We start from the raw sequence: 26,383 nt of genomic DNA on the forward strand, positions 1-26,383 counted from the left end.
ACAGCTCTTGGCCTATTTAGTGGTATCAAAAGAATTATCCCACCTCCTGGGAACAAATCTGCCCTAAGACGCTGACCCATATGAGGCCCATGCGGGTGGTAGTCAGGAAGCTAGGAAGACAGATTCCACTTTGTAAGCTGACACCAAAATAGGGTTGATAGTCTCCACTGAGATGCTTTGTTAGTGTAGACAACAGGCCTAGTGCTCTCATAATCATTTCACAGGGTCAAGTTTGTTAGCTTGGTCTCAAAAAGTTGCTTTGGTCCTCTTAGGTATTTAGAATGGGTGAATAGCCACCAGTATAAGTCAGGGCAGGCTTTCCTGGTGGCTCAGTGGTAAAAAATCTGCCTGCAATGCAGGCGACCTGGGTTCGATCCCTGGGTTGGGAAGATCCCCTGGAGGAGGGCGTGGCAGCCTGTTCCAGTGTTCTTGCCTGGAGAGTCCCCCTGGACAGAGGTGCCTGGTAGGCTGCAGTCCATTGGGTCCCACAGAGTCGGACACGACTGAAACGACTAAACAGCAGCAGCAGCGTAAGTCAGGGCTCTTCAGAGAACAGTACCAGCAGGATGGAGATATGGCTATCAAAAGATAAACAGATATCAGTGTACAGATGGACAGACAGACAGGAATGGAGATGTACTATGAGGAATTGGCATATGCAATGATGGAGGCTGAGAAGTCCCACACTCTGCCATCTGCAAGTTGAAGGCCCAGTAAAGCCATTGGTGAAACTGAGCTCGAGCCCAAGTGTGAAAGCCTGAGAAGCAGGCGAGCCCATGATGTAAATCCCATGACGTAAGGGCAGGAGAATATAATATGAGATGTCTCAGTTTAGTCAGTGAAGCAGGAAAAAAAAATCACTTCCTCCTTCTTCCACATTTTGTTCTACTCAGGCCTTCAAGGGATTGGATGAGGCCCACCCACGCTGGGGAGGGATATCTACTGAGTCCAACTGATTCAAATGCTCATCTCATCCAGAAGCACTCTCACAGACACACTGGGAAATACTGCTTAATCTGGGCATCCCTTGGCCAGTCAAATTGACACATGAAATTTAACCATCACACCACTCAGTGACTAGGTAAATTTAGGGAATAAACCAGGTACATGGTTTACTAAGGTGAGACCCTAATGCTACGTGTACTTCTGTCTTACACGATCTTCACCTTTCAGGCATTCAAAACCTCACACACGCAGGGGATATGCAATAGCCTTCCTGTCTCTCTTGTCACAGGGAATGGGAGGACTGTTTTGAGAGTGTAGCGCTGCCAGCAGTACTTGCTATAATGTCTGTGTATTTACTGTCTTCCACAGTATAGAGATCAAAATGCCCATTTCTTTGAAAACTTCCACCAAGGGGTCTCTGAGTAACAAGTCTAAATAGTCATAAGCAATAAGCAAAAAAAAAAAAAAAAGTTTTGGGATTAGATAGCTCAGTTGGTAAAGAATCTGCCTGCAATGTGGGCGACCTGGGTTCCATCCCTGGGTTGGGAAGGCCCCCTGGAGAAGGGAACAGCTACCCACTCCAGTATTCTTGGGCTTGCCTTGTGACTCAGCTGGTAAAGAATCCGCCTGCAGTGTGGGCGACCTGGGTTCAATCCCTGGGTTGGGAAGATTCGCTGGAGAAGGGAACGGCTACCCACTCCAGTATCCTAGCCTGGAGAATCCCATGTGCTATACAGTCCATGGGGTCACAAAGAGTCAGACACGACTGAGTAACTTTCACTTTCACTTTTTCACTTACAAGTTCTGTGGTAGGTGCTCAATAGAAAAATTATATTTGCTGACATTTTAAGATATCACATTCTATCAGTAATTTTCATGGGGTAGGTTCTTTGATTTCCTTATCTGATTGAAGAACAAATATAATTAGGGCTGGTTATACCCTTTTTGCCTGGAAAATCTCAAGGAACGGAAGAGCCTGGTAGGCTGCAGTCCATGGGGTTGCTAGAGTCGGACACGACTGAGCGACTTCACTTTCACTTTTCACTTTCATGCATTGGAGAAGGAAATGGCAACCCACTCCAGTGTTCTTGCCTGGAGAATCCCAGGGATGGGGAAGCCTGGTGGGCTGTCGTCTATGGGGTCGCACAGAGTCGGACATGACTGAAGCGACTTAGCAGCAGCAGCAGCATACCCTTTTTACTCCCTGAAAGAGAGCAACTATAATAAATAGCCTATGCGATTGCAGTGTTGTTATAAATAAAAAACTTGGTTTTCTTTTGAGTCTTTCAGTCAGCTATCAGATTAGACTTAAATGTTCCTATGTATGGAAATTATGCTCAGTTCTTAAAGCCTAACAAAGTATAGTATCTGGACTTTAGTTCCCACTGCAGAAAGGTGTAAAAACTCAGAGGGAGCAAAGTAATGAGAATATTAGACCCTAAGATGTTCAGGAAGACCCTAGAAAAACAAGCACAAAATATGATATTTGAATACACTCTGGAATTTTAAACAAATCAACCTACTTTGTTTCCTGTGATGAACTGTAAAGGGAAGGACTTAGACTAAAAATGAAGAATAATTTACTAATGGTACACAAATTGTAAAGTCTTTTAGAAAGGGTTAAAGCCAAAGTTATCCTTTCCTCTAAAACAGAGGTTAGTTCTCATCTGTTTGGAATGATTGGCTTGTCTGAAAGCCAGGGAAAAGACTAGACAATCTTTTAAGGTTCTTTCCAGCCCTGTGATTCTGTGATATATTTATACAACTTCTGCCATGATCTGTGTATAATTAGTTGAAGCATTTCTGATTCCTGTGGTCAGTGTGACCTAGAATATACTTCATTACTTGGTTATTGCAGATTCCTATTAAATTATAAGGCAAGTTTTAAAAAACTTAAGGGAAAGGTATAGATCTGGTAGAAAAAGCAAACAAACAATTTTGATGTACAAACAAGCATAAGGATAGTGACAGTTGCCTCTCTGGAGCTAGCTGACCGGGCTGTGACATACAAGGGGAGCCAGGAAACGCCAGGACAAGAAACCAAGTTTGAAGTAGTTCAAAGAAGACTTGAAACCAAGTCTCAAGAATGTTTAAAGAAACTCTTTCTTTGTTACATGCATCCTTTTTCTAAAGATTCAAAGTGCATGAAACAAGTAGAGAAAAATTTTTATTTTAACCTAATATATGCAAGAAATAATCTGTGGTGTGAATAGCTCCCTTTTCTTGGTAATTTATTAAAGGAAAGGGGAGTATGTGATTTAGGGAGATGAGTTAAAATTTTATAGTCAGTGGTTCTTAACATGAAAGAGTAGAACTCTGAAAATGTAGTTCCCATGGCAACATTGTTCTCTGGAGTTAATGACAAGTCTGCTTTGGTGCAGTACGAGTTAAATGGACTCTTGTGGGCTGGCCTGGGACTCTCTCCACCATGTCGAACATTTCTTTTATGAGAAAATGTGTTCCAAGTTCCAAACTACTGACTTATAAATGAACTTTGGAAAAGTAACCGCTTATGAGACTGAAGACTGGAATCATCTGTATCATTGCATCCATACACAATGGCATCTCTCTGGGCTAGAGTCAAATTCACACATACGTTTCTCCCTGGAGGGTACCTGTCATCTCACACACACATGCACACACACGTACACACACAAACCCATTGAGCACTAGATTTTAAAAAATCTATTTCATGGAGTAAGACACTGAAGGGATTATTAAAAAGGAAAGAGAGCATGAAGACAGCAAATGTTACAACATCAATAAAAAGCCCATTACATCTGCCCTTATAAGAAATAGAAATGCCTTTGAAGTTAATATTTTAGAAAACTCTGCCTCCACAGAAGAACATGGACAGCTGGTGCTGGCCAAATGTTGGACCTTTTGCAGGGCATATAATGGGAACTCCGGATGACATCATTTGATTTATGCTTTAAAACCAGATTTAAATCGCTTGGGCTAGTTTAGATACTTTCTTGGAAAACAGAGATCATGTACAACCTAAAAGATAAAGAACCATTTTCCAGAAGGCAGGATGTGTGATTTCCAAAAGACTCATACCCATCTTTGTTAATGGTCTGACCCTATCTTTCAGAATGCTGCTCTGAGGATAATAAAAGCCAATATGTCAGAGGCATATCACAGACCTAAGAAGTCAAAATGATTTCATTCCTGTTGAAGAAGGGCAAAAACTGTTGGCATATGAACCTAAAAGATGGAGAAAGCAAATACATTTCCAATTTTTATTTAGACTTAAGCTATGTGTGTGTTCAATCACTTAAGTCATGTCTGACTCTTTGTCACCCCATGGATTGTAGCCCCCCAGTCTCCTCTGTCCATGGGATTCTCCAGGTAAGAATACTGGAGTGGGTTGCCATTTCCTTCTCCAGGGGATCTTCCTGACCCAGGGAATGAACCAGCATCTCCTGCGTCTCCTGCTTTCCAGGTGGATTCTTTACTGCTGAGCCACCAGGGAAGTCCGTACTGAAGTTATGGAGGATTCCAAACTGAAATAGCAGCACCTGCTCTGTGCTAATTGTTTTATTTTATTATTTCATTTAATTCGTTTGGACCTAAAACTAGACCAGTGAGTGGGTACGATTTCCTATTTTATGGATGAGAAAACTAAAACAGCCTGATGAAGTCACTTTCCAAATACAATAAAACTGACTGTCCATAGCACTTGGGCTTGAACTTGGGCCCTCCCGAATTTAGGAGCCACCCTCCTAATGCAGTGGCTATATGCTCTGGTTGCACAGCAGGATCTTTTTAAAACAAAAAACACAAATGTTTATTTTTTTATATATTTTTGTCTGTGCTGGGTCTTCCTTGCTGTAGGCTTTTCTTCAGTTTTGGCAAGCAAGAGCCACTCTCTGTTTGTGGTGTGTGAGTTTCTCTTTGCAGCAGCTTCTCTTGTTGTGGCTCCCAGGATCTAGAGCACAGGCTCAGTAGTTATGGTACACGGGTTTAGCTGCTATGCGGCTTCTGGGAGCTTCCTGGGTCAGGGATTGAACCTGTGTCTCCTGCATGGGCAGGTAGATTCTTTACCACTGAGTCACCAGGGCATCCCCAGCACAGCCTTATGATTATGTAGTTGCTGTATGTAGCCCTTCTTCTGGAGATTCTGGGGTAGAGTCTAGAAAAGTTTTTATTTTTTTGATCAAGCACCACAGGAGTTTCAGAGTTAAGGTTGTTGTTGTTGTTTAGTTGCTAAGTCATGTCTGACTATTTTGTGACCCCATGGATTGTAGCTGCCAAGCTCCTCTGTCTGTGGGATTTTCCAGGCAAGAATACTGGAATGGGTTGCCATTTCCTCCTCCAGGGGGGTCTTCCCGATCCAGGGATTGAACTTGTGTCTTCTGCATTGGCAGGTGGATTCTTTACTACTGAGCCACCAGGGTTAAGGATCCTTGTCAAAACCATCATATCAGCATTTCCCTAAGTGTGTTCCTGAGAAATTTAGTCTCCTAAGACATTGGGGAAAAAAATGAAAATATCATGACTTAAAAAGTTTGGAAAATGCTATCTCCTTGTCCCCCTCTAGGAAAGTCACAACAATATTCACATTTTAAAGACTCTGATAATTTTTTAAATTAAAAACAAACAAAAAAAAAAGTCTGTTTAATCAGCTTTCACCTAAAGTGTCCCAGTCTGAGTTGGCCAGGGGACTCTTTATAGTGTTTGTGGCTCTCAATTGCATCCCACAGAACTCTGAGTCACAGTTCAGAGCTGGCGGACCAGCCTACACACTTCCATCAGTCATACCAGTAAAGGCTACTCTTTCACTATAAACTTCACATCTGCAGTGACTCTATTCACTAGCCATTCAAATGACTAAACTCTTGAAAAGTATTCAAAGAACAGTGGATACAGCCCCTATGTCAGTGTGTTCTAGAGTGCCGTACCCTCTTCGTCAGAAACAGAATTTCTTTATGGTGTTTTAATTTCCCTTCCTCACTGCTCTCAGCCACTGCACACTCCATGTCTGACTGTGGCTACAAAGCATTGCAACGCTAGAAGAGAAAACCCACCGAAAGAAACCGCATTAGACTTGGAAACCATCCTGGGGCCACTGGGATTCCTCCCAGGCTTCCCTAAGGCAGAGTCACCTGGCCTGTGTTAAAGGCAAAGGTTGACTCATTCATTCTGAGGCTGGTCCCACCACTGTTTACTTGTTGTGATGAATATTCATTGAGGCCCTTCTGTTATGGCTGTAGACTGAGGATCAGACAGCATAGTAGATGCTTGTGCATCTCATTTTAATCCTTTAAGCAACATTATTAGGAAAGTATTATCACCCCCTTAAAAAGGAAAAAAACCAAATGCTCAAGAAGATATGGGAGAATAAGAATTGAAAATGAACTGGGATCAAATCCCAAAGAACCTTGAATGTTAGGCTAAGGAGATAGAACATTATTCATGGGCAGTGGGAGGTCAGTAAAAAATGGTTCTTAACCATCATGGGCATCAGAATATTCTCAGGAGCTTTTCACACATGTTTCTAGGTCCTACTATGAAATACTGAGTTATGCTCTTAATGGTGGCACCCAGGTATTTGTATCTTGTGGGGGAGCAGGAAACTCCCCAGGAGATGCTCAGGCACAATTCTAGTGAAGATTTATTGCAGGAAAGGATCTAATTATTAGAAAATTAAAGGGAATCCTCCACTAAACAAGAAAAATTCCTCTTTTACCTGCTGCTGCTGCTAAGTCACTTCAGTTGTGTCTGACTCTGTGCGACCCCATAGACGGCAGCCCACCTGAGAATCCCTTAAACCTCTGAAGATATTGTGTCAGAGGCCTGCACGTTTATCCCAGAAGACTAACTGTTGCTTGAGATGTTTTGGAAAAGTCTCCTCAGAGTGACCCTCAGAGTTCCCTGACCTTAGAGTAGGAAGGATGTGTCCACAGGTATCAGAGCTGCTCCAACTGGACTTTGGAGTCAAACCAAAATTAGCTGAGTCCATCTCCATGCCACAGGGCTAAGTTCACCCAGTGCTGCAAACAAGGTCTTATCTTGGAGTCCTGTAGACAAAAATCTGAGTCTGCTAGTAAAAACTCAGTGCAGAGAAAAGAGGGGGAAAGTAGGAAACCACAAGCTCTGAAAAATTAAAATGTTTTCTCCTCTGGTTCAAGTTGTAGCCGCGAGGTTGATTTTCTCTGTTCAGATGCAGCCTCCTTGCCTTGGTCACATCATTACTCCCCCTGGTGGTCGTCTTCTTCATTGCAGGCATGTGTTGTACTGACTCCTTAGTGAGGAGCTGAAGGTGGGAGGGCCATCCGACCTCCTTCAAAAAGGGCTTTCTTCATGCAGGAGGAAGAGGGAAAGGTAACCAGAGCCCACAGCCATCCTCCTGGCCTCTGAGGTTAAAGGGCCAAGGAGTTCTCTTCTGAGCTACTCCTTATTTGGCTTTGATGTGTAAAAGCATGTCTTTTCTTTCATTTAAGATGTTGTGCAAAATTATGGGACATCTAGTTGTTTACGAGTGACACAAGAACTCAGATCAGAGTAGGGTCAATGCTCTGTCAGTTACGGCTGACAAGCATCTCCCAAGGAAGTCTTTTACTAACTAGCTGTGTTTATAGAACTGCAGGTAAAGGTTTTCTGCTCTGTCATCTCAGCCAGTTAGGTTGAAAGCGAAAGATTAAAAGCTACTGCCTGGCACATCCTCTACATTATAAATTCTGTTTGATTCTTGCCTCTTTTTTTTAAACTTCAGTTCTATCTCATTCTCAGATGTGCTGTGATTCAACTTCTTCTTTTAGATCCATTCCATTACAGAGTTATTTTTCATTCTTTTTATTTGTAGTATTTTAAATTCATTCCTGGCTTGTTGCACTATTTTCCCACCGAGAACTTTAAAAAATATTCTCTCTGATATTTTGATGCTTTTATTTTTATTACTTTTAATGCTTTCCATCTGTTAGAACTTTCTTTTGATTTTTAAACCCATCACAAAAAGATAGAAAATTCATATCTTCATAAACCCTCTTTAGTCTCCAGAGTTATTTTGCTAACCGACCCCTTCCTCCCATTTTAACAGGTTATATATAGATCAAAAAGCAGTGGGAATGGTGAGGAGATTGCAGTTTAGTGATAAGCAGCAGGATTTTTGGTGTCAGGCAGACTTTTGTTTAAATCCTCATTCCACCTGGTTGTAGTGGTGAGATCGTAAGCAATCTATGCAGCTTTTCTGTGCCTCAGTTTCTTAACCCGTAAACCCTGGATGATAGTTAACTCATGGAGTCATTTAAAGATGAAATGCCAGTATGTACATAAAGAGCATCTTGATTCAGTGATAGCCTGGAAAACACTCAGAAAACGATGGTTTGTTTTGTGTTGTTACATCCTAGATGGTGAAATAGTACAACTGTTAGCTCCATGTGACACCACGGTAATGAATGCACAAATCTGTCCCAGAAAACCTGAATTCACAGCCTCGGTGATAATTCTGTCTTCAGTGAACTGTATATTTCTTAACTCCAAAAATGTTTTTCTAGAGGAGGTCTGTGCGTGCATGCTAAGTCACTTCTGTCGTGTCCAACTCTTTGCAACCCTGTGGACTATAGCCCGCCGGGCTCCTCTGTCCATGGGATTCTCTAAGCAAGATTACTGGAGTGAGGTGCCACGCCCTCCTCCGAGGGATCTTCCCCCTGCCCCCAGAGATCGAACCCACCTCTCTTGCATCTCCTGCATTGGCAGGTGGGTTCTTTACCACTAACACCACTCAGGAAGCCCCCAAAAGGGGGTACTTTATTGCATAAACAGTTTTGGGTATGTATTCTATGTAGGCACCTGGGCTTGGCTTTCTGGGGGATAAATAAAACCTGGCCACCACCCTCAAGGAGCTTTCAGTCTGGTTCAAAGCCAGGACACAAACCCAGCTATAACGTAACGTAAACGGAGCATGTCCTAGAAAATTCTCAGAGTGCCTCAGGAAGTTAAAGAAGACAATGATATCTCTAGCCAATGATGTTCAAAACCAAACCCATTTCCCCTCCCTTCTGGAGGCAGATTCCCTCCTCCTGCAGTGTTTCCCATCTCCACGAATGGGTACCACCACATGTTCAGACCCCAGCCAGGACTAAAAAGGAAGCTCCATTGACCATGCCCTCTCCTTCCCTTATGTTGCCAGCGGCTACAAGTCTCAGCACAGTCTCCCTCCTTAATATACCCAAATCTCTCCATCTGTTTTCACTTCCATGAACCTCATTCCTTGTTTCTGAACCTGTTGAGCCTTAGGGTTTCCTGGCATGCTTGTTAAAATGCAGATTGATGGGCCCCACCTCCAGAGTTTCTTCTAATTCCATAGGTGTGGAGTGAGGCCTGAGATTTTGTGTTCTTATTAAACACATGTCCTGGGCTTCCCTGGAGTCTCAGTGGTAAGAATCTCCTTGCCAATGCAGAAGACACGAGTTCGATCCCTGGGTCAGGAAGATTCTCTGGGGAAGGAATGGCAACCCACTCCAGTATTCTTGCCTGGGAAAGCACACGGACAGAGGAGCCTGGTGGACTACAGTCCATCGGGTCACAAAGGAGTCAGACACGACTTAGAGACCAAACAACATAATCAGGTGTCCAGGTGATACTGATGTAGCTGGTATGGGAACCACACTGAGAAGTGATGAGTCCATGACCTCATCATTTCCTGTTGAGATTATTTCTGTCTTCCTCACTAAACTTTCTGCTTCTAATCCTTACTCTCTTTTTCACCTGACCTTAGATCTGAGAGAAGAAAAAAAATCCTTTCTGGCTGTAGATAAATGTCGGAATCCTTCATGAGACCAGCAAGACCCTCAGTTACCCAGTTCTTACCTTCCTCTCTAGTCTTGTCCACTGCTTTGCTGATCCCGTGCCTGCCCGCCTGGCAGTTTTAATAGCCAAGTCATTTTTGTGTTTTGTGTTTTGCATCTGCTGTTCACTCTGTCTGCCATGCTGAGAGTCCCTTTCTTCTCTTATTGACTCCTGTGTATCCTTGGAAACCACTGAGAAACACCTCCTTACCCCAAAGCATTACCTCTCCATCTGCAGGTCGGGACAGGCATCCCACCTCCATGCTTTCTATCCCATGATCGTTATCACATGATGATACCTGTCTGTTTATCCACTTCTCCCACAAGTCTCTGAGCTTCCTGAGAGCAAGAACCAAATCTTTTATTTTAAAGCCACAATCCAGAGTGGCACATAGCCTGACATAGTTGAAAATCAATGATTGTTGAATGAAAAAACTTCAGGAAGGCTACCTGGAGGAGGCAAGCATTTTAGCTAGTTGTAAAGGAGAAGGAAATGGCAACCCACTCCAGTGTTCTTGCCTGGAGAATCCCAGGGACAGAGAAGCCTGGTAGCCTGCAGTCCATGGGGTCGCACAGAGTCGGACATGACTGAAGCGACTTGGCGGCAGCAGCAAAGAGTGATTAGAATGTGGACATGCAGAGAGAAGAGGAAGAACATTCTAGAAGAAGAATCTTGAGCCCGAGTTTGGACATGGTCAGTCTTGGACATGGTGTATGGAAGGAATATGGAGGACTCTAGTTTGACTGGCTATAGGATGTGGGATCTTGAGGGTCAATTGAGGGAAATAGTAAAGATAAAATTAACTTGACTCAGCAAGGGATTGAATATGGGAGTCCAGGAAAGACCCAAATCAAATGTGAGGATATAGAGAGAACCATTAACCAGAAAGGAGTAAAGATGGACGAGGATCAAGAGTGTGGTTTTGGCCAGGGTAGATTTGGGGATACCATTAGGACACATTCCACTGTCTTGTCTTTCTATGTCTTCCCATTTATTTTATTCAGGTTTTGATCTCCAGGGCTTGGTAAGCACCCAATATAAATGCTGAATGAATGAATGAATTCAGTGGAATCAAAATAAAGGCTAGCAGTGGTCCTGCATGAGCCAAGGCAAAGGAGAGTTAGTTCCTGTGATAATTTTAAGTAATGTCTTTGCCACTCACACAGATAAGACTCAGGTGAGAGAAATGTAGGCTGCTGGCAGCGTTGGGAAAACCAAGGGGGAACTCAGGTGATGGCCAGCAGGTGCTCAGGAGCCGGCTGCTTGTCACTCGAAATGGGGAAGGTTAGCATTTGTGAGGGCTTCCCAGGGGGCACTAGTGGTAAAGAAGCTGCTGGTCAGTGCAGGAGATCTAAGAGACGCGGGTTTGATCCCTGGGTTGGGAGGATCCCCTGGAGGAAGGCGTGGCAACCCACTGCAGTATTTTTGCCTGGAGAATCCCGTGGACAGAGGAGTCTAGCGAGCTACAGTCCATAGCGTCGCCAAGAGTCAGACACGACTGAAGCGACTTAGCATGCACAGCATTTGTGAAGATGGCCAGATGACACCATCTTCACAAACTGTGAACACAATGCCGTGGACTGAAGATTGTGGTACTTTATGTGGATTTTCCTATTTCGTGTGCAGGACAAAATTCGTGAGAGCTGAAATGTACAGTCTGACTACCCTATACTAATGTGATAAATGCAAGCATTAGTAACTTTATTCTCTATTTAAAGAGATGTCTAGAAAGAGTTATGCACTGTCATCACTAATCCATTTTTCCTCGTGAAATAGACGGCTTTATGACTATTATGACACTGTTCTCAAAATCTAACCACTACTGTTCTTCTCTCAAATTTAACACATTGACATGTGTTTAGAGAATGTAATATAATGTTGAATATGTGAAGGAAACAGGTTTTCTTCTGACCCATTTTTCCAGTCTTGTGTAATCCTAGATGGCTTTCTCATATTACTCTATGTGTACAAAGAAATAGCTGAAGAAAAATAATCTAAAGATTAAGGCATTGAATGGTCACTATTTTAAACATACACACAGTTATGCTTCTAAGCAGACAACCTCAGCAATCAGTTACTTTCGGCTGTGCTCCCAAATCAGTAATTCTGCTGGTAGATCTATCAAAAATCAAAATTCATAATGTGAAGGAAGCTGGAAGTTTTATTAACCAAAAACAAGCTCTGGAGCATGCAGGGGGGTTGTAAAGGATAAACAGAAGATAAAGAGGCAGGATTCAATTTCCTTTTACATGCAAGCTTGAGGACAGGCAGACCATTATTCACCCATGCCTGCCACTGACGAACAGAAGCCCTGGGTTATGAACTGCAAGTCATCTGCTTTTAAAATTCAATTTCATTTCTTCAAACAGTCGTTGTGAGCACGGATGTCTAATGAAAGAGTTTAGGCCACGACGTCCTAGAGTAACCATCTGTAAGTCAGGGACTCGTTGGAATTAATTCATTTAACAAATATTTATGGAGCATTTCCGTGTGTGTCAGCTCCGAGCTAGACAGGAGGGAACAAGGCAGACCAGGTTTCCGTCACGCTTGAGACAAACCTAGAGTTCCAGACTCCCATTTTATTGTTGTTGCTACTGTAGGTAACACATGAATGACCGTTTTTGTTTCCAGTTTTCAACTTGAGCTATTTCATAAAATATGAAGTGCTGCCCTTCTGATGTCTGTCCAAAGTAGCGATTTTCAATGTGCTGCTTAAAAATTCCAGAGTGTCAGCTTTGATGGGGCAAATAAGAAAATCTAAGGAAAGTGGAATTCAGGAAGTCAGGGAGTCATAAGAATGCTTGGAATTTCTAACAGATTTTACTAAACGTTTTCTGTATCATGACATGTTCCAGAAGACTGTAAATGTTAGTTTGTACAAATTAAAACTACTTTTTGCCTTGCTAATAACTGCAAAAAAATAATTCAGATGACCACCCACCAAAACCCGAGAACATTTTTTGGGAAGTGGTGGGGGGGGTGTTACGTGTTCCCTCTGAAATACTTGTTTTGTAAATTTTATAATCAAAGGGAAAAATAAGGAGATAGTGCCTCATTTTATTTCTACTTTTCAATTCTGCAGAACTAGTTTCAAATGCTTCTGTATTTCCCAGTAAGATCATTATAGAAATGTAAACTAATCATTAACCTTTGTCTTGATTGGACTTTAAAGGGGAGGATTAAAGGCATTTTCGTACTTGCATTTCAGGACAGCAACACACTGACTTCTCCAGTTAAAATTACTTCAACTGTCACTTTTATTTCATGATGGCAATTAACTAACTTAAATTCAGGACTGCACATTGCAAGAGCTTCTTTATTTTATTTAGTAAGGAGCCTTATGTAAAGTTCATAAGCACAAAGCATAGCTGTTTGGCCTGGTTCAAGAAGTAGTAAGTGAGGAAAAAAAGAGTTGGGGAGATAACCTTTAGCTTAATATAGCTTGGTAAATTAAATCCTATATATGCTAATTTTGTACTTTTTTTTAATAGATGGAACTGATTAAAAATATAAGTACTGCCGAACAGCCCTATTTATTCACCCGACATGTTCATTTCCTCAATTTCTCAAGGTAAGATATTTTTCAGTTTAATGGTTCTTTCATTTCTTTTGGGTACTTAGTCTCCTTCTAACAAACAATTACTTTAAAATCTACCTTCCTTTCCAAGGTAGTGTAATTGCCCTTCAAAAGACATTTTTAATCCATTTATTTTTTCAGTAGAGGGATCAAAATTTGAAATATTTGGTTAAAAGCTTCATTTCTTTCTTTTTTTTTTTTTTTTCCCCTCTAATTTTATTTTAAACTTTACATAATTGTATTAGTTTTGCCAAACATCAAAATGAATCCGCCACAGGTATACATGTGTTCCCCATCTAAAAATACTACTCTTAAGTCTTGTGAAAACTTGAAAATTTTTTTTAATGAGAAGCCACTTGACCTTATAGTTCTCAAAAAAAAAAAAGATTTTGTATTGGAACAAAATAGACAAGAGATGGATATTTTAGCAGATATATTTCATTGCACATTTTTATACAACCTGCACCCACACAGGACTCTGGGAATAACTTGGAGGTGGAATTATGTGTATTTTGTGTGTGCTGTGCGTATGTTTAGTTGCTAAGACGTACCTGACTCTTTATGACCCCATGGACCGTAGCCTGCCAGGCTCCTCTGTCCATGGGATTTTCAGGCAAGCATACTAGGTTGCCATTTCCTCCTCCAAGGGATCTTCCTGGCTCTAGGGTTGAGCCCATGTCTCCTGTGTCTCCTGCATTGCAGGCAGATTCTTTACCCGCTGAGCCATCACAAAGCTAGGCCCAGCCTCTTTCTCTACCTTTTGAACACTCCATTTCATTACTCTAAACCTTGCATGTTTGATGTTGGTGGGTATTTTAGAAATCTGTGTTTTTTTCCTCTTCACCCGCAAGGACCTTTTGATACTAATGCAAACCTCAAATTTATGTGTTTTGATCCTCTGTTAAATTGCTAACTGCACGTTCTGGGCATTCTCTTCCCCAGGGATCCCTTAGCACAGATTTCTTGTCACTGTACTTTACTGTAGCTCTTAGAGTCCTCCTCTAAGGGCGGGCCTGTCTAAGCTCACAGTTGAGGTTGACAGAGCACTAGGTCCCCGGGCCAATCTGCTGACTAGCCCCAGACCCTGGGCCTCCCCATCAGCCATCTGACCAGCCCTTTCCTCACTGCTTTTCCCATGGGGATAACAGGACCTCACAGGCTCACAGGAGAATCCTATCTGTGCTGACCTCGTGGCCCCGAGGGCCAGCAACCAGGGAGGCCTGAGTTTGCCCTGGGCAGCGCTTTGGCTGCCCTGCCGCAGGAAGCCTAACAGTCTGCAGGGCTGCGAGAAGAGTTTAGCCTTCAAAGAACTTTCCTGCTGTGCTGCGAGCCTTGTGCAAATGAAGTGTAAAGAGACAGATTCAGCAAAGCCAGTTACTAAGCAGCAAAGAGGAGTTGCTGCCTTATCTTTGAAAGCAAGTCTCCCCTGAAGTTCCCCAGCCTCTCTGATACCCAAAGTTCTCTGGGCTGGTGAACAGGTGAAGAGGACACCTGCGGATTATCCTGGATTATCCTCGGTGGCCGGAATGGGGGATGGGAGTATGTGTACCGCTTCCACAAGAGCTGTGTCTCCAACCACATTTCTAAAGTGGCTTGTCACTGCACTGTCCAGGGTATGTGCCTGTCTCCCACTTCCCTGGGGCCAAGAACATATAATTAGACATAATTAGATAACGAGGACTGGGTAGCTATTTTGGGTCATGTGTTTTACGACTTGTAGACAGCAGAGCACGGCCCCTCTGACCCCTTGATTCTCTCATGCACTTCCTTCCTCCCTTCTCTCTGCGTCACCCCTGACGTCCTCATTCATTATTCTTTCTTCCTCTTTTTAAAATTTTTGTTGGACTATAGTTGATTTACAGGGCTGTGTTAATTTCTGCTGGACAGCAAAGTGAATCAGTTACACATATACCCATTCTTTTTAGATTCTTTTCCCATGTAGGCCATGACAGAGTATTGAGTAAAATTTCCTGTGCTCTAAGTCCTTATTCAGTTCAGTTCAGTTCAGTCTCTCAGTCATGTCCGACTCTTTGTGACCCCATGAATCGCAGCACACCAGGCCTCCCTGTCCATCACCAACTCCCAGAGTTCACCCAAACTCATCTGCATCGAGTTGGTGATGCCATCCAGCCATCTCATCCTTTGTCGTCCCCTTCTCCTCCTGCCCCTAATCCCTCCCAGCATCAGGGTCTTTTCCAGTGAGTCAACTCTTCGCATGAGTTGGCCAAAGTGTTGAAGTTAGGTCCTTATTAGTTATCTATTTTATGTATACAAGTGTGCATATGTCGATCCCAGTCACTCAGTTTATCCCCCCCCATAACCCATTAACCATGGATTTGTCAAACCTCATTCATTTACTCCTCTTGCTTCCAGGGCAAATCTTTACAACCAAAACAAATTGCAAGTTTGCATAGTTAACTCAGTTTTCATAGTTTTCATAGTTAACTCAGGATATTATAGCATTCTAATTAATACACCAACACCAGTACCTTAATTGGATCAGCAGAACTGGGCACAGTATGGTTGACCGTATTTTATCTTGGCCTCCACTATCAAATACAAGCCCAAGAGTTTATTTTTGATTGATTGAGTTCTGAAAGAAAAGAGAAAAATGATAAACACCTTTTAGAGGACACTACATCCCAGGGAAAGTGTCGGCCTGGCTGTCAGGATCTCTGGGTGTCAGACCTTCCCGTCGACCTTAGTCTCTCTGGTGGGAAGGGGAAATCTCCATGTTCCCATCTCCAGGGGAGGGACAGTTCCCGCCCACCCCTGGTTTGTTGGGATGCTTAAAACCCCTGACGGAAAGCCCTTCAAGTTCTTGGAGAGAAGGGTATCATATGTATTCAAAGTGACATTTAAAAACATTTCTGTAGAAGTCTCAGTCTGAACCCCCAGTTTGTCTCCTGTCCAGATGCAGCCTCGTGTTCCGTTGCTCAGTTGTGTCCAACTCTGCGGCAAGAATAGAGTGGGCTGCCATTTCCTGCTTCAGGGGATCTTCCTGACCCAGGGATCGAATCCACGTCTCTTGTATCTTCCTGCATTGGCAATGGCACCCCACTGCAGCACTCTTGCCTGGAAAATCCCATGGACGGAAGAGCCTGGTGGGCTGCAGTCCCTGGGGTTGCTAAGAGTCGGATACTACTGAGCGACTTCACTTTCACTTTTCACTTTCATGCATTGGAGAGGGAAATGGCAGCCCACTCCAGTGTTCTTGCCTGGAGAATCCCAGGGACGGGGCAGCCTGGTGGGCTGCCATCTATGGGGTCGCACAGAGTGGGACACGACTGAAGCGACTTGGCAGTAGCAGCAGCAGCATTGGCAGGTGGATTCTTTACCACTGCACCACCTGGAGGCAGCCTCACCATGTCTCTAATGTAACACTTTCAGGTCAGGGCTCTGCTCTGGCTGATTTCTCCTCCCTCCATCCCATTGTGTTCAATTAAATACATACATATTGAGGACCCTGCACTAGGACGGGGGCTTCTACAGGGAGCAAGAAATGTTGTCCTTGGGACTTCCCTGATGGTCCAGTGGCTGAGACTCCTCGCTGCCAATGCAGGGAGCCTGGGTTCAATCCCTGGTCAGGGAACACGATCCCACATGCTACAACTAAGAGTTCCCCTGGTGGTGGTTTAGTCGCTAGGTCATGTCTGACTCTGAGACCCCATGGATTGTAGCTAGCCAGGCTGCTCTGTCCATGGAATTCTCCAGGCAAGAATACTGGAGTGGGTTGCCATTTCCTTCTCCAGGGAATCTTCCTGACCCGGGGATTGAACTTGTGTCTCCTGCATTGGCAGGCGGATTCTTTACCACGGAGCCACCAGGGAAGCCCCAAGAGTTCGCATGCAGCAACTAAGACCCAGCACAACCAAATAGATAAATAAATATTAAAAATATAGAAAAGAAAAGAAATGTCCTTGCCTTCAGGGAACTGCAAGTTCTTCTTCCATTAAGGAAGGAGTGGCGTGTATGACGAGTTTAGGAGAAAGAATCACCGGGTGTTCCCAGGGGAAGTGGAGGAGCAGGAGCCCCCGCCGATGGGCCAGCTGTGGACCAATGAAGGGGAGGGGCGTTGGCAGCCCAGGGACTAGCATAAGAGAAAACTGGGCAAAGAGAAAGATGGAAAGGAACCCTGTAAATGGGAGTCTCAAGCATGGGCGCAGCAGAAGTGGAATGGCAGTGATGAGCTGTAAGCAGGAAAAACAGAGACCAGTCTGATCAGCTGGAGTAAACTCCTGCTGACCGTGGGCCCAGTCTCACCTCTTCCCACCCCACGTGCACAAGGCCCATGGCCTCAGCTACAAGACCTCCATAAACACGCAGAGAAGGACAAATTGAACTTGAATACGCTACAGGACTGTTACTAAACATGGCAATTAAATCATCAGCCTTTCTTTTTCAAGGGAACAGTTTTCTTTCAGGAAAATTTCTTGGGTATAAACAGTGAACCGTGGGCATGTAAGGAAAATCCCCAATTATACAATTAACAGAGTAAAACATCTATGTTGGGACTCATTAAGAGGGCTTTCATATGCTTTTAAAACTGAGTCCTATATTTTGAATTATAAGACATAGAGAAAATTAAGCTGCTCTTAAGGCATCTACCTTGATCGCTGCTGACAGGCATTGTTTCAAGAGAAACATTGTTTTAAGAGGTTATTAAGAGAAGAATTGATGCTGCAACCTAATATTCTTATTTGATATTTTATTTCTAATCTTCCTTACGTTGTTGACACGCAGCAGAACACTTGTGGGGGAGCAGAATGTAAGAATGAAAGTCTAACCTTGTTCCCAACACTTTCTTTTGTACACTTATGTTCTGAACTCATGAAGTGTATGGCATTATACCAAAATGAATCTCCCCCTATTTCTTCTTTTCCAGTAAATATGATATTCTTATCTTGGAATTTAGATACTCCGAGTGATGTAAAATGCTATCCTTCGAGTTTCTGACAATTCAATAAATTTCATTTATTCATCGTCTAGGCATCTTGTCCTGTTCCATCTTTTCCTCCCTTTTTTAGACCTAAAATAAAGGTAAAGGTGCATGCGCTGTCGTGTCCGACTCTTTGCGACCCCTTGGACTGTAGCCCACCAGGCTCCTCTGTCCATGGGATTTCCCAGGCCAGAATACTGGAGTGGGTTGCCATTTCCTTCCCCAGGGGATCTTCCCAGCTCAGGGATTGAACTCAAGTCTCTGGCGTCTCCTGCATTGGCAGGCGGATTCTTTACTGCTGAGCTTCCTGGCACCTAGATGGAACAGTTTCACCATATCCATTTTTATCAATTCAACTGTGGAAAACAATACTATCAGACCAAACTGGTTCTTTTGTAGTTGCCTCAGGGAAGACTTCCTGCCAGAGGAGATAAACACTACAATGTCAGCAGAAGCCTCAGATTGGTTTGTATTCTGAAGATTTTCGCCATTCTTGCAGTTTTTGAGCCATCTGAAAGTTCAGGCCAGACAAATGTTTTTCACCTGGTCTACCTAGAGAACTGAATCGAAATTATTTTGGCCTAAAAGATGCTATTTTGTTGTGATGTTTTAAGTACATCACTTAATATTTGTGTACTCTGGTTTCATGAGCCTGTTCGCGGTTGTCAAAGTCAACTATAGAATTAGAATTTTTGCAAAAGTTCAACTTCCCAAGACCATCTCTTCACGTATGTCTTAGATCATCAGGACTATGACAGACAATTCATCTTCCCTGCTCCTGCCCCCCACATTTCGTTTGTTTTCTAAGATTTTTTGTGTGTGTGTGGTGGGGAGAAGTAATTCTTTTTCCAATCTACAGTTTCCCTTGACCCTCAACTTGGGTCTTGCAGGGAAAACACTGTGAAGGCTTGTGTCAGAGTGCAATGCTATGAAAATAGTCAGAGTGAATGGTGAGATTTTCTGACCTCAAACTACCACTTCTCTTAACCCTGTTTTGTGTCTCTTCCTTTCTCACCCATGACCCCCTCACCCTTCTTTGCATCCATTTCTCTTTCCTCGTTTGTCTCTGATGGTGGCTCCAACGCCAGCACTAACTTGAGAAAGCAAAACATGTAAAAATCAATCAATCGCTAGAGAAGCAGGCAGGGTGCATCCGAGGACACCATGTGAGTTGTGGACACGTTCTTCCCTTGAAGGGGAGGTCCTGGTTACCAGTGTGAACAAGGTCTGCTCCCTGATGGCCTCATTTAACAAAACAAATCTGATCCTGCTAATTCCATAATTCAAATGGGTTTCCACGTTTTATTTCTAAACGTTGACTCTGTTTTCATTCTCATTTGCAAAGTCATCCCTTTTAATTGTGTCCTGCAAATCTTTTGTAATGGTGACAGATGCCTCCAGCTTTGAAGAGGGCATCAGACAGAACCCATGTTAGCACTTACTGAGTGCTGTCTTTACCCACTTAAACATAGCCTGAAAGTTCGATTTTCAGAATGAGGGTGTTCTGTGAGGTTATCCTGTGTAGACAAGGCCGGGCTCATCTTCTGAAAATGGCGCTGTCCCCCTTTTCTCTTTTCCCTCCACAGTGAGTGGTCTCTCTCTGGGCCCCATGAGCCCACACATCTGGCCGGCCCATCAAGGACTTGACCTGAGCCCACCTCACTGCCCCCCTCAAAGGGCCTTCCTCCTCCTCATCTACTTGCTTCCTGCCTCTGGTGTCGGCTTTCCTTTCCCAGCAGGAAGCTGACCTCAGGTGCCCCACCCCCACCCACTTGTCTCCACCCCTGCGACTTGCCAGAAGCTCCCGCCCCTCTTACCTCTGGACACTCAGGGAGCGCTGAGTGGCTCAGCCTCTGCTTGCATGGCATGATGGCAGGTTCTGTCATGGGCGCCAAGGACCGCAGTGTCCACTGAATGAGGTTGTGAGGTTGGAGGGAGACCCTTCCACTTGTTCCCGAAAAGGGCCTTAACTAACCACCTTCCCCTCCTCCTCCTGCAGCAGCCCCTCACCCTGCCCCCCAAACGACTACAACCTTTTCCACGATGGTCTTTCTCTCACTTCAAAGCGTCTCCTTAGTCACTCACCAACAGGGATCAAAGCCTGGGCCACTAGCCTCAGATACTCTTCATTTTTTGATGAAGGAAGGAAAGTTATGACCAACCTAGATAGCATATTCAAAAGCAGAGACATTACTTTGCCAACAAAGGTTCGTCTAGTCAAGGCTATGGTTTTTCCTGTGGTCGTGTATGGATGTGAGAGTTGGACTGTGAAGAAGGCTGAGTGCCGAAGAATTGATGCTTTTGAACTGTGGTGTTGGAGAAGACTCTTGAGAGTCCCTTGGACTGCAAGGAGATCCAACCAATCCGTTCTGAAGGAGATCAGCCCTGGGATTTCTTTGGAAGGAATGATGCTGAAGTTGAAACTCCAGTACTTTGGCCACCTCATGCGAAGAGTTGACTCATTGGAAAAGACTCTGATGCTGGGAGGGACTGGGGGCAAGAGGAGAAGGGGACAACAGAGGATGAGATGGCTGGATAGCATCACCGACTCGATGGACGTGAGTCTGAGTGAAGTCCGGGAGTTGGTGATGGACAGGGAGGCCTGGCGTGCTGTGATTCATGGGGTCGCAAAGAGTCGGACATGACTGAGCGACTGATCTGATCTGATCTGATCTGAACAGCCCAGGAATAACTTCTACTTTTTTTTTTTTGGCTGTGCTGGGTCTTCAGTACATGGGCTTTCGCTAGTTACAGAGCTTAGGCCTAGTTACTCTGTGGCACATGGGATCTTAATTCCCTGAGCAGGGATTGAACCCACGTCCCCTGCATTGGAAGATGATTCTTAACCACTGGACAACCAGGGAAGTCCCAAGGACTAACCTCTACTTTTAGGTCAGAGATGAAAAAGAAGATATACTTTCAGTAGAATGGAACTTGCCAGGGGTGAGGAGGAAGCAGGGAGATGGGATTTATTGTTTAATGGGCACAGAATTTCAGTTTGGGCTGATGAGAAAGCTCTGGAGGTGGGTGATGGGTTCTGGGGATGGTTGTTCTACAGTGTAAATGTACTTAATGCCACTGAAATACACTCTTACAAGTAGTGGGAAAGGTAAATTTTGCCTGTGTATTTTACCACAACTAAAATATATATATATATACACTTTCAAAAGCTGTTTGAAGCTTTTAAAACTACTGTAGTAAGAGGACGTGCGTGCATGCTAAGTCACTTCTGTTTGTCTGACTCTTTGTGACCCTAAAGGACCCTTTGGGGGACTGCCCTGCAGGGAATCCTAGGACCCAGCTTTTATGCTAATTAACATAGTCATTCTTTACAAGACCACGGAAGTACAGTTGAGGTTTTTAAAAGCACGTTGCTGTTTGAGGGTTGAATTGCATTCACCATCTGCATGCTTTGTCTTTCTAATCCCTAACCCTACTACTCTGGTTGCTCTTTATCATGGATATGAAGCCCAGTTTAATTAAGAAGAGACTGATTTATCCAGGGTGCACAGCTGACTTCTGGAACTAGTTAGTTGTTCGTGCAGCTGTGTGAATGTCACCTTGTGTACGTCTGGAATCTGACAAGAGTTGTGTTGGCCTGGCTAACCCTGCTCCTGAACACTGTTTTCCAGTGTCTGGAATGGCATTCACATGCCTGGTGCCTGAAATCACACCATCAGAGTCATTCCTTCATGTGCCTCTGGATTCTTCTCTCTGAAGATTTTCTTTAAAAATTCAAACACACACACACAGAAAGAGAACAGCATTCTGTAAATTAATACACAAAACAAATAGGATCCGTGACTCATTATATCTACTTTCCTTTCCCACGTGCGTGTGTCAAGTCTCTTTAGTCGTGTCCGACTCTGCAACCCCATGGACTGTAACCCACCAGGCTCCTCTGTCCATGGGATTCTCTAGGCGAGAATACTGGAGTGGGTTGTCATGCCCTCCTCTGGGGGATCTTCCCGATCCAGGGATTGAACCAGCATCTCTTGTATCTCTTCCATTGGTAGACGAGTTCTTAGCACTGCCAGAGCATTGTAATAGCGGCTGAAATTTATGAACTGAGACACAGCCACCCTGGTTTTCATGTCTTCATTGGTTGAGTGCCTACTGTGTACCACGCTGTGTCTAAGGACGTTGTTCCTGGCTTCTGGAGTCACAAGTCTGATGGGAGAGGCAGACCCGGACACACAGTGCTGGAAAGAGCACTTGGAGCCAGAGGAGGAAGGGACCGACACGAGTTCACTGGGGAAGGATGTGGCGGTGACTCTGGGCTGCGTTTTGAAAGATGAAGAGTCTGCCAGCTGGAAAGGTGGGAGCAGGGTCACGTCAGTTTGTTTTCTCTGAGCTCTTTCTGACCCCTGACAGAATGTCTGGGTGTCCTCATCAGAAGGTCATGGGGTGAGAGAAGCCTGTGGGCCCCTCAGGAGGTCCCCAGAGCTCCGAGTGTTCTCCCAGTCTCTTCAGGATCATTGCTTCCAGGCAGTTCAAAGAGAAGGGGGAGGAATTTTTAAGACAAATTTAGCCAACCTGATCCTTTTGCCTGGGGAAGGCCTTGCTCTTAGACCAGATTTCAGTGCATTTGTCTAATCCCTTTGTGGAAGGAATTAAAATGCAACACCTAGACACTGGCTTTATTTTTATCTGAAACCCCTCGCCATCATTTGAGGACAATTATATTGATTTTTGTTGTGTTCACGTTATTGTTTACATTATTACTTGCCTCAGCTCTGGAATCTTCTTTCCACGGTTCAGAGCACAGATTCTGGAGCCAGACTGCCTGGGTTCATATCCTGGCTCAGCCACAAGTTAAGCACTCCCTGCCTCCGTTTCCCCAGTATAAATGAAGATAATTACGATTTCTACTCCACTGAGGTTTTGTGGGGGCTTCCCAGATGTCACTAGTGGTAAAAAAAAAAAAAAACAAACAAACCAACCTGCCCATGCAGGAGACATAAGAGATGCGATCCCTGGGTCAGGTCAGGAAGACCCCCTTGGAGGAGGGCACAGCAACCCACTCTGGTATTCTTGCCTGGAGAACCCCATGGACAGAAGAGCCTGGTGGGCTACAGTCCATAAGGTCACAAAGAACTGGACACAACCGAAGTGACTTAGCATGCACACATGAGGTGTTATGAGGCTTCAGTGAGTTGGTTACAAAATATTTACAGCAAGGTGAACAGGGAGCATTTAATACATCTTGGCTGTTATTCTCCACTTCCTACAGAGCCCCTAACCTGAGACTGTTCTAATTAGAATGTAGAATAAGTACCATATCCTCCAGTGAGGCATTCAGAATTTACCAGGCAGTCAAAACATTCCATGAGGGTCAGTGGGTCTGTTCCAGACGCTGGTAATAGATACAAAACCCAGTTCAGTGTGGCCCCTCCCTGGGGACCTCTAGCCTTGTGAGAAAACGAGACCGTATCTATACCTTCACGGTGACAATTCCTGCATTTTGCACAGTGCTGACTCCTGAACAGTCTTCACAGCCTCTCAGTAACTTCTTGGAATATCCTGCAGGATAATAAGTGTCTCCACCAGGAAACACTGCCTGCTGGTTTGATTGTTCACTGGTACCTGTGCAGTGGCTTCCCTGGTGGCACAGTGGTAAAGAATCCGCCTGCCAGTGCAGGAGATGCTGGTTCAATCCCTGGGTCAGGAAGATCCCCTGGAGGAGGAAATGGCAACCCATTCCAGTATTCTTGCCTGGAGAATCCCATGGACAGAGGACCCTGGTGGGCTGCAGTTCATGGGGTTGCAAAGAGCTGGACACGACTTAGCGACTGAGCAGACGGGGTCCTCTGGTGATGATGTGTTTACCTAGAGGAGAACCAGTGTGTACGTGGGCCTGATTTTCCTCCAGAAAGGATGGTTTGTAACCCGCTCCATGTTTGTGTGCATCTTAGGTTTGGAGGAGACCAGCCTGTCTACATCAACATCATCAGAGATCCTGTCAACCGGTTTTTATCTAACTATTTTTTCCGTCGGTTTGGAGACTGGCGAGGAGAACAGAATCACATGATTCGCACCCCCAGCATGAGGCAGGAGGAGCGCTACCTGGTGAGTCCTGTCGCCTCAGATATGTAGCAGCCCCCGCCCAGGGCCATCTGGTCCTTGGGCTCCATGGGATGAGGGTACCGCTTCAGAAAGCAAGTTTTTACCAGTGAAAAATTAACTTTCCAGATCATTCAGATCCAAACAAACATTTTCTCAAATGACTTTCTAATCTTGTTTTCCTCAGTTTTTCTTTAGTGTTGATTTCAGGTCCTGGAGAAAAAACAGTCTTTCCCAGGGAATCCTGACCAGCACTTTTGTTTTGGTGTGTTCGGGGATTTCTCTTAAAAGGTCACAGAGTGCTTACTCACACCTCATCCCATTCAATTCCCATGACAACCCCATGAGGGAGGGGTACTTTGAGATGAGGACCCTAACATTCCAAAAGAATGTGAACACAGCCGTGACTGACTGTTTCCAGGCCCTCTTACTCCGAGTCCAAGGTTCCTTCCACCACGGCACACAAGAATCAGGCATCTCAGTGAAATTTGTTGGCCTTTCCAGACCTTATTTTGGGACCCTCAACGTCACAGGGATGTTGATTTTGATCCCAAGAGTTGCTTCCACAGCTCGGAGTTGGTAATGGAGGAAAATAGTGCACCTTACTGTCAGCTCCAGAATAAAAGATGCATTTCCCACTAGTTTGTGACCTGGATTGACAAACGCTTGCTGAGGGCTTAGAGCCTGGTGTTAAAGAGGCTGAAACCCTGGCCTCTGTGTCTGCAGGAGCCTGTTGGGTTCAGCCAGACCATCCTGGGCTCTCAGGCCCAGAAGAGAGAGAAGAATGTATGGAGGGCTCAGTGCAAATCTGCCTCCACTGCTGGCATGCAGCACAGAGGCCATGCCCACCACTGCTGTGCACAGAAGCGTCCGTCAGCTAAAGAAGAGTAGTGTTACAGTTCCAGCACAAGTTCTCTTTCCTCATGTGATTTTAAAAAGCATAACTGCATGCGTTTGGAGGATGGAGCATTTTTCAACAATATCATTTTCATGTCTTAAAATCCACAGTTAGAGTTGAGAAAATTGAGATGCACAGAAGTATCTTATCCAGTGCTGCACAGCTAGTTACAGATGGGCCAAGACTAGAAACAAAGGCTTTCTACTGGCCATTCAGCATTTGTTCAACTGCCTAATGCTTCAGGGGAGTATTCTGATGATATATTTTTAAAGTGCCTTTTACTTTTTTTCTCTTTCCATTATGATGGCAAAAACTCTTAACTTTTCCTTTATATGTTATGAATATGGCTCTGTATTTTTTTTATGACAAGCACATATTTTTATAATGACAAGTACATATTCAGAGTATAGAACCACTTACTAGAGGAATAATGTCTTTATTGTTTGTATTGGACCCGATTAGCCTGTTGTGTTTTTTGAAAACATAGAGCATATTCCATGTAATCAAAATATCTTGCAAAGTTTCTGTTCAAAGTTTCAGTTCAATCCAATACTAGTGAGAACCAAGTTACAGCAGAGGATGCCAAAAAACCAAAGATTTGGAAACAAGTTTTATGAATCCTACTCTTCAAATATTAATGTAGGTGATAAGTAAATTGATAGTCTACCAGAAGGTGAAAAGTGATCAGGGAAAGTGAACGGGCAGTCCCAGGAATCCGTCATGTGGGCAGGGGGTGGTGGCGGGCAGGGGACCGGCTGCGATGTTAATAAGCAGATCAGGGAAGGCATTGGATCCGACATATCAGCAATGATTAGAATGAGAGATAGAGTTGATCACGCAGTTGGCTGGGAGAACGCCGCCCCAAGTAGAGAGGGGAACTGGAGCGAAGGCCTGAAGTGGACACTTGGGCCTGTTGTTCAGAAACCAGCAGGGAAAAGGGGGTGGCTGGTATAGAGTGAGGGGTGAGGGCAGGGAGGTGAACTTACAGAGGTAAGTCTCGGAGACCACGCACCATATAAAGCCCTGTGAGTTGCTGTGATAACTTTGAATTGAGAAATAAAATGAATAGCCCCCAATTAGACACACCGTTTTTTTTTTTTTTTTGAAGTATAGTTGATTTACAATGTTGTGTTAATTTCTGCTGTATAGCAAAGTGATTCATTACGCA

At 44.2% G+C, this 26,383-nt stretch overlaps 1 protein-coding gene across 2 annotated transcripts in view; it reads left to right on the top strand.

The window, feature by feature from the left end:
• UST (uronyl 2-sulfotransferase) overlaps positions 1 to 26,383 on the top strand; it is a 317,706-nt gene that overhangs the window by 200,577 nt on the left and 90,746 nt on the right. For both annotated transcript variants that reach the window (XM_027551796.1, XM_027551795.1), the window contains exons 4-5: positions 13,230 to 13,309; positions 24,170 to 24,323. In XM_027551796.1, the coding sequence (XP_027407597.1) occupies positions 13,230 to 13,309; positions 24,170 to 24,323 (234 nt within the window). The remainder of the gene's footprint in view (positions 1 to 13,229; positions 13,310 to 24,169; positions 24,324 to 26,383) is intronic.

This window comes from Bos indicus x Bos taurus, chromosome 9 (genome assembly GCF_003369695.1).
Source record: "Bos indicus x Bos taurus breed Angus x Brahman F1 hybrid chromosome 9, Bos_hybrid_MaternalHap_v2.0, whole genome shotgun sequence".
Classification (NCBI taxonomy): Eukaryota; Metazoa; Chordata; class Mammalia; order Artiodactyla; family Bovidae; genus Bos; species Bos indicus x Bos taurus.